Source organism: Dreissena polymorpha, chromosome 1 (assembly GCF_020536995.1).
Source record: "Dreissena polymorpha isolate Duluth1 chromosome 1, UMN_Dpol_1.0, whole genome shotgun sequence".
Lineage (NCBI taxonomy): Eukaryota > Metazoa > Mollusca > Bivalvia > Myida > Dreissenidae > Dreissena > Dreissena polymorpha.
Window position 1 is genome coordinate 101,337,856 of NC_068355.1, and position 9,588 is coordinate 101,347,443.

At 37.5% G+C, this 9,588-nt stretch overlaps 1 protein-coding gene across 3 annotated transcripts in view; it reads left to right on the forward strand.

The window, feature by feature from the left end:
• LOC127842874 (vitamin D3 receptor B-like) overlaps positions 1–8,469 on the forward strand; it is a 56,359-nt gene extending 47,890 nt beyond the window's left edge. The window contains exons 1-2 of one of the 3 annotated variants that reach the window (XM_052372634.1): positions 7–120; positions 5,129–8,468. In XM_052372634.1, coding sequence (XP_052228594.1) covers positions 5,237–7,021 — 1,785 coding nt within the window. In that variant the 5' untranslated portion in view covers positions 7–120; positions 5,129–5,236 and the 3' untranslated portion in view covers positions 7,022–8,468. Of the gene's footprint in view, positions 1–6; positions 172–5,128 lie in introns of those variants that run through there. The other 2 variants (XM_052372631.1, XM_052372643.1) reach the window with 2 other exon arrangements.
• Positions 8,470–9,588: the final 1,119 nt, after the last annotated feature.

Sequence of the window (9,588 nt, forward strand, 5' to 3'; positions counted from 1 at the left end):
TGAAAACGAGTATTCCGTTGGTTGAAAATGTGGTGCTGTTTGTTACACGCCTGATGATTGGTTATCAAGAAAAACGTGGGTCAAGAAACGTAACTCTTTCGCTGAGTCGGATTATTGATAGTAAGAAAGTCAAAATTCAGTGCATAACAACGATGAGATTGATTTTTGATGGTATTATTCTTGTTGATGTATTCGTTATTATTCAATGTTTTCGTACGTGTAAGCTGTTGTATTTAGATAGCAGTCATGTGTTATCGAAAGCGATAAAATCCTTAATTAAAGTCAGTATCCTGAACCTAGTCGTCCATACCAATAATAAGCAGATAATGAACGTTCTTCTTCAATTATTTGAGCTTTTATGGGTACAAACGAACAGCTCCCATTGGCCCTGAGGGTCAATAGCTGGGAGTTGGATTATTGCAATTTATTAGGTTGACTACCACTAAACTGTTGTTTTTGTTTGTTTGTTTGTTGAATGTTGTGCAAGGCTGTTGCCTAGTGTTGGAAGTGATCTTGTTCCTATTATTCCCAGATTTTATCTTCCCATTAAGTGCTGGGCTCCTCTGGAGCATCGACACAATTAGACTATTCAATGAGTCTTGTGGCTGGGTAGAACCAGTACTTGGTGTCTTTTGGGAGAGATCTAAATTGCACACCCATATAAATGGCATTGGGGGCAAGGCGGACACCATATCCACTACACCACAGTGATCTCATTAAGTGCAGGGCTCCACTGGAGTATTGACGCTTTTTGACTACCATACAAGAAGTGGTGGGATCTCTATGGGACCAGTTCTTAGTGTCTTTTGAGGAGATCTAAAAAATCTCCCACACTGACCCACAGAGGGTATAAAACCTGTGGCATCCCGATTGATTGGCTGACAATATATCCACAATAGCATGGCAACAGTTTATTTTAATTACATGAATGTGGTAGTGGGCTTTTATCTCAACACCTAAGTATCGCTCCATTGGTCATTGTCGGCTTGGGTACTACTTACATGTACCCCGGGAACTCTTAAGTATACTTACATGTACCCCGGGTACGGTAAATATACTTAATCGTACCCGGTCAATATTAGACTGTACCCGAGTTGTATTCCCGCCTAAAATCCTATGTCGTAAAACGCGCTACCGATTATTATGCCCCTCTTCGAAGAAGAGGGGGTATTTTGCTTTGCTCATGTCGGTCGGTCCGTCCGTCCACCAGATGGTTGTCAGACGATAACTCAAGAACGCATACGCCTAGGATCATGAAACTTCATGGGTAGATTGATCATGACTCGCAGATGACCCCTATTGATTTTGAGGTCACTAGGTCAAAGGTCAAGGTCACGGTGACCCGAAATAGTAAAATGGTTTCCGGATAATAACTCAAGAATGCATACGCCTAGGATCATGAAACTTCATGGGTAGATTGATCATGACTCGCAGATGACGCCTATTGATTTTGAGGTCACTAGGTCAAAGGTCAAGGTCACGGTGACCTGAAATAGTAAAATGGTTTCCGGATGATAACTCAAGAACGCATACGCCTAGGATCATGAAACTTTATGGGTAGATTGATCATGACTCGCAGATAACACCTATTGATTTTCAGGTCACTAGGTCAAAGGTCAAGGTCACGGTGACCCTAATATAGTAAAATGGTTTCCGGATTATAACTCAAGAACGCATACGCCTAGGATCATGAAACTTCATGGGTAGATTGATCATGACTCGCAGATGACCCCTATTGATTTTCAGGTCACTAGGTTAAAGGTCAAGGTCACGGTGACCCGAAATAGTAAAATGGTTTTCGAATGATAACTCAAGAACGCAAACGCCTAGGATCATGAAACTTCATGGGTAGATTGATCATGACTCGCAGGTGACCCCTATTGATTTTCAGGTCACTAGGTCAAAGGTCAAGGTCATGGTGACCTGAAGTACTAAAATGATTTTCGGATGATAATTCAAGAATGCATATGCCTAGGATCATGAAACTTCATAGGTAGATTGATCATGACTCGCAGATGACCCCTATTGATTTTCAGGTCACTAGGTCAAAGGTCAAGGTCACGGTGACCTGAAATTGTAAAATGATTTTCGGATGATAACTCAAGAACGCATATACCTTGGATCATGAAACTTCATAGGTAGGTTGATCATGACTTGCAGATGAACCCTTTTGATTTTTAGGTCACAAGGTCAAAAGTCAAGGTCACAGTGACACGAAATAGTAAAATGATTTTTGGATGATTACACTTCATAGGTTCATTGATTGTGACTCGCAGATGACCCCTATTGATTTTCATGTCACTAGGTCAAAGGTCAAGGTCACAGTGACAAAAAACGTATTCACACAATGGCTGCCAGTACAACGGACAGCCCATATATTTTTTAAACATCTAATAAATAACCCCACCCACATTAAAGCCCCCTCTCACTCCCCCCTACCCCCCTCCTACCCACCCCCACGCCCCCTCCCAATTTTTTATGCCCCCCTTCGAAGAAGAGGGGGTATATTGCTTTGCTAATGTCGGTCTGTTGGTCCATCCACCAGGTGGTTGTCAGACGATAACTCAAGAACGCTTGGGCCTAGGATCATGAAACTTCATAGGTACATTGATCATGACTTGCAGATGACCCCTATCGATTTTGAGGTCACTAGGTCAAAGGTCAAGGTCACGGTGACCCTAATATAGTAAAATGGTTTCCGGATTATAACTCAAGAACGCATACGCCTAGGATCATGAAACTTCATGGGTAGATTGATCATGACTCGCAGATGACCCCTATTGATTTTCAGGTCACTAGGTTAAAGGTCAAGGTCACGGTGACCCGAAATAGTAAAATGGTTTTCGAATGATAACTCAAGAACGCAAACGCCTAGGATCATGAAACTTCATGGGTAGATTGATCATGACTCGCAGGTGACCCCTATTGATTTTCAGGTCACTAGGTCAAAGGTCAAGGTCATGGTGACCTGAAGTAGTAAAATGATTTTCGGATGATAATTCAAGAATGCATATGCCTAGGATCATGAAACTTCACAGGTAGATTGATCATGACTCGCAGATGACCCCTATTGATTTTCAGGTCACTAGGTCAAAGGTCAAGGTCACGGTGACCTGAAATTGTAAAATGATTTTCGGATGATAACTCAAGAACGCATATGCCTTGGATCATGAAACTTCATAGGTAGGTTGATCATGACTTGCAGATGAACCCTTTTGATTTTTAGGTCACAAGGTCAAAAGTCAAGGTCACGGTGACACGAAATAGTAAAATGATTTTTGGATGATTACACTTCATAGGTTCATTGATTGTGACTCGCAGATGACCCCTATTGATTTTCATGTCACTAGGTCAAAGGTCAAGGTCACAGTGACAAAAAACGTATTCACACAATGGCTGCCAGTACAACGGACAGCCCATATATTTTTAAAACATCTAATAAATAACCCCACCCCACATTAAAGCCCCCTCTCACTCCCCCCTACCCCCCTCCTACCCACCCCCACGCCCCCTCCCAATTTTTTATGCCCCCCTTCGAAGAAGAGGGGGTATATTGCTTTGCTCATGTCGGTCTGTTGGTCCGTCCACCAGGTGGTTGTCAGACGATAACTCAAGAACGCTTGGGCCTAGGATCATGAAACTTCATAGGTACATTGATCATGACTCGCAGATGACCCCTATCGATTTTGAGGTCACTAGGTCAAAGGTCACGGTCACGGTGACCCGAAATAGTAAAATGGTTTTTGAATGATAACTCAAGAACGCATACGCCTAGGATCATGAAACTTCATGGGTAGATTGATCATGACTCGCAGATGACCCCTATTGATTTTGAGGTCACTAGGTCAAAGGTCAAGGTCACAGTGACCCGAAATAGTAAAATGGTTTCCGGATGATAACTCAAGAATGCATACGCCTAGGATCATGAAACTTCATGGGTAGATTGTTCATGACTCGCAGATGACCCCTACTGATTTTGAGGTCACTAGGTCAAAGGTCAAGGTCACGGTGACCCGAAATCGTAAAATGGTTTTCGGATGATAACTCAAGAACGCATATGCCTAGGATCATGAAACTTCACAGGTAGATTGATCATGACTCGCAGATGACCCCTATTGATTTTGAGGTCACAAAGTCAAAGGTCAAGGTCACGGTGACCCAAAATAGTAAAATGATTTTCGGATGATAACTAAAGAACGCTTTTGCCTAGGATCATGACACTTCATAGGTACATTGATCCTGACTCGCAGATGACCCCTATTGATTTTCAGGTCACTAGGTCAAAGGTCAAGGTCACAGTGACAAAAAACGTATTCACACGATGGCTGCCACTACAACGGACAGCCCATATGGGGGGCATGCATGTTTTACAAACAGCCCTTGTCTTAAACAAACTTCTCTTTTAAAAAAAACTGCGTCAACATGCTTTGTGAGTATGAGTTTCGATAATATAGAGGCCATTTTACAGAAAATTGACATAAATGTGAATATATTTAATTTTAAAAAAATAGCCAACAATGACCGATTAAGCTTTAAATTTCCCGGGTACGTTATAGTATATTTACCGTACCCGGAGTACATGTAAGTATACTTAAGAGTACCTGGGGTACATGTAAGTAGTACCCGAGTCGACAATGACCAATCGAGCCCTATTATAAAGATAAATTACTTCATGAGCATCTATTTGGTTCTAGTTTCATGCTGTGAAGTTGTTGTTGATGCGACAAACAATGAACAAGTTTAAATATTTAAGTTCAAAATATTTTTAATAAAAAGGCTATGTTATATCTTCATTGTTCCTTTTGATAATGAGTGTATATATTGGGCTGTTACAGATTGGGTACACAGCAACAAGGCTGTCTAGGATTTGTACATTCCTTGTCAATATTCTTTATTTTGTGTTGTCCTAAATGAAAGTATAGCTTTTTAATAACTTTTGAGTGTTCATAAAACCCAGATTATTTTCGATCATATCTAAAGGACTTGTTTTTTTGTTTTGTGCTTTAGACTGCCTTACCTACAAAAAAAGCAAAAAAAACAACAAAAAAATTTGTTTTTTTCTAAAACACTACAAGTACCTGTTACAATAGTGCTATTCTAAATGATAAATTTAATCTTGAATTTTCAGATTGCCATTCATCTCAAGAATCTCTGGATATGAACCACAAGACCATTGTAATGATGGATTCTGAATTTAAATATAACATGTGAACAGATTTGTTGGAAAATACACATAATGGAAAATGAAGGACTTAAACATGGACAACCTGATGCCGCAGGGCATGTTAATGATTTTGGTATTGCTTATGACATCAGTGACGGGTCTAGCATATCTCAGCCACACAAACTGTGTCTAGTTACTCAACCTACTATATCTAGTGAGTCAACACAGGCAAACAACTCTTTTGCCATGGAGATTCAGTATCCAGGCCTGTTGTTGCTGTCCCATCTGTGCGAGCTTTCCTCAAAACAGATGGAGCTTAATGGAACACAGAATGAGACAGTGAAGGACACAGCAAAGAGGTGTTCGCAGTTGATTAATAGAGGCAATCCTCAACACTCCATGGCACCTGCTTGTGTAATCATGGATACCAAACCAGTTGTAAATCACCCAGCAGTCACTACAGAACATGTCAACTCACTGCCCATATTTACTGCCACAGCCTTGCAAGATGCTGAAGAGAATGAAAGCTTCAAGTATATCCCTGAAGCACAGGCAGCTGTAAAAAATTCTAAAGAAAAAAATAATAGAAGAACGCATACATTACAATTTCCGCCATGTAAGGTATGTGGCGGAAATGCTTCTGGGTCGCATTATGGAGTTATCAGCTGCGAAGCATGCAAAGGGTTCTTCAGACGATATCTGCTTCGTGTTCTGGATTACAAGTGCACTAAGGGAGGCTACTGTGAAATAATTAACAGAAACCGTGGAAACTGCTCCAGTTGCCGTCTGAAGAAATGCTTAGATTTGGGTATGGCGAAGGAGAAATCAAAGCTTGGTCGCTACACTTTGGCAAAAAGAACTGAGACAATTAGAAGTGTAAATAGACTAGAGGGTAAGGAAGAAAGTTCATCAGAGTCTGAAAGCATGTACTCTGTTGAAAATGATCACAGTAAAAATGATGATTTTGATCCCCAGTCAGAAATGATTACTCGAAAACTTGAAGAATATTGTGATGATGGCCACCGTGAATTTCAGGATTTTTCGGATGAAAGTGTTAAGGTTCTCATGAAAAAATTGGATGATCTGTTGCCATTTGGTCCTGTAATCATAACTGATGAACAAATTGAGGCAGCTTTATGTAATTATTATGAACTTCATCAAAAGAAGCAGGAATTGTATGGGTCAAGGAAAGCCATTTCCAAGGAAGAGCATAATGATTTGTATAAAAACTATGGCATTGATGCAGATGGACGCATGGCTTATGTAAAACACTTTGAGCCACTTGTTGATGAATTCATAGGCAGGTTTTGTAATTTTGCAAAGAAAATTCCACAGTTCCAATCCCTGTCACTGAAGGACAGGTGTAACATTTTAAAAACAGGTCGTATGGATTTTTTCTTGGTTGTCATGCACAAAGGCTACAGGAAACAGTATGGTTGTTATTTGTCATTTGATGGTGAGGCGTATCACATTGATGAATATGTGAACATGTTCTTTTCAAAAGAAGCTTGTGATAGAATTGTTAAAATATTTGACAAACTACATGAACTGAATTTTTGTCGAGAGGAAATGGCATTAGTTTCAACTTTATCACTACTCTCCACTGATCGATGCAAGCTTGAAAACCCAAATTTGGTTGAACTGTTGCAATTGTCTGCTACCAGATGCTTGCAAAACTTTTTGAAGATTCAACACCCCAGCAACCACCAGAAACGGTTTGCGAAAATAATAAATTGTCTTGTCTCAATGAGGGAATGCAGTGATTTTTATTTGGAAGAGTACAATGAACTTTGCAAGGACAAAGTGTTGGTGGAAGAAGTGCCAATAATGGTAGACTTCATGACTGAACCTATATAGAGATTATAACAAAAGCCAGCTTATGTAGAACACCATCATTTTAGCTGCTCTGAAATTCATCATTCTGCTTATCATGACAGCTGTATTTATTCTTATGCCAGTTTTTCAATTTTATAATATATTTATTATACAATAATATATAGCCTCTTTTCCTGCATACTGTGCCACTTAAGAGTTAAATAGACTTTTATACTTAACAAAAAGAATTCCAACACATGTATGTCTTAACTGCAAAAGAAAGGCAAAATAATTTACATATCGAATATCTCAAGAGTCAAGTCACAGGCAAATGCTAGGAATGGACCCTAGCAATGCTTATTTGTTCATAATTTTATCTTTCCCATTATTCTGTTCAGTCAGTATTTCGATAGAACAAAACAAATATTGTGTAATAATTTTCAAATAAATTAATACATAAATTATTTAATGCCCTTTTAAACACCAACATACAGTTACATTGTGAATATTAAAAGTTATTGGCATGTTTAGCAAATTTTGTTAATTTTTACCAAATATTTTTCAAAATACAATTAGAAAATTCACTCATGTTGAGCTAAAAAACAAAAGCTGTGGCATAGAATTAGCTAAATTAAGATCAATAAATAATTTTTTATCAGAGATATTTAATAATTTCAAAATGTTGGGGTGGCCGAATATATATAAATGGATGGAACGATTGCTGTTATAAATACAATCATGTAATAGGGATGTCTTTTTTTGAGTGCTAATTGTTTTTGTGTCTAGTTTTGAAAATATTTGATAATTTATGTTTACTATGCATGTTTATACATAATCTTATAATAAGGTTTACTAAATATGTTGAAAATTAATGTTTTCTATGCATGTTTATATATCATCTTAAAATAAGGTTACTAACTGATTTGTTTTCTGATGATTGTAATGTTTTTAAACCCTTGTTAGGATACAGGTCAAAGGTGTCACAATTTTGCAGGGGGAAGAGTTCATAAGTTCACAACACAGTATATACACTTAACATTTTATTTGCACACTATGATAATAAATATATACACCAATGAATAAGTCTCTCATACTACTTGTCTCTTTACATCTCAACGTTCCATTCCACTCTCCCCAGCCTCTCTCTCAACCTGGCTTTTCAAACAATTCTGCCCACCCTCCCATATTTGGATGTGTGGACAGACACAGATAGGACCTAACATTTAATTGGTATTTATTATTGAAAGTGTTGACATATTTTACAAGCAGACTCTGCGAGCACCAGAACAGACCAGTGTTGCTAATCTTTATTACAAAATGATGACCAACTGGTATCCTGTTCTGATAACAAATGCCCACCATGCCACATGGCATCAAACAGAGCAGTCTAAATTGAAATCATATACTAAAATTACAACACTCCCCTCACCTTAGCTTCTTAATTGTCCTCAATTAAGCCAAATAGTTGCATACATGACTAAATAGCCAGACTCACACTCACAACATATTAAACGGGAACTGTTATCAAAACACTTTATATGAATATAATATTACATCACAAATCTACAGATACATATAAACTATATGTATTATTAATACTTATATTAGAAACCTTCTACAAATAAGGAATTTTACTATGAGATGATGATACATTGTGATAATACATAACATCATATGAATCATCCCTTTTAAAGTACTTGTACATGATTAGAAACCTCCACTACAAGGAATATTACTTGTAAATTACTACATGACATGGCATTAAACATCCATATACATTGACTTGTATTGCAAATAACTTCTCAATAAAAATTACACAGATCTATCCACCAATATAATTAATCATTAAAAGTATTGTCCTTTTAATTAACAAGAAACACATTCAAAGAAATATTATTCTTCAACAACTTTATCTCCAACATCATGCATTACTAGTATATTTAAAACATCGTAACAGTTTGATTATATGAAAGCAAGAATATACATTCTTAGTCATATGCAAAGTAAACACTCTGTTTAATAAGCACATCTACAAAATCTTCTTTTATTGTCCAACTTATTACTTGAAAGTCTTAATATTTAGTTGCACATATTCACACATAACACTATCACACAAGTCCTAAAATGCATCCGCGTTAAGTGCCTAACACTTATTACTTTAAACTAACATTAACAATTGTATAATATAGGCACAGTACATTTTTAATGTTCATAAAAATTATAAGTAGCAGTCGTCCTGCTTAATTGTCCTGTGCGCCTTATTATTAAATGAACATATGGTTATAGTATAAACAATTCTATATGAAAATATGGCGCAATGTTTGATTCTGAAAAAGAATACATCAAAGTGTACACCGTTTTAAATCCAGTGAAATTTTCAAACACTCCGTAAAACTCACTTAATCCAACAAATAAGCACAAAATATATACCAAAGTCATTGGTTTGGAATTATATACACTAAATTAAACACTATAAAAGCGCACACAGTGACATTACATATTCGATTTGTTGCACTGGAGACACGCAAATGAAGAATTAATTTGTGCTCTTAGGTGTAACATGCGGACAGATTCCAGTTTGATCTGTAGGGTAAAAGTTGAACTGCTCG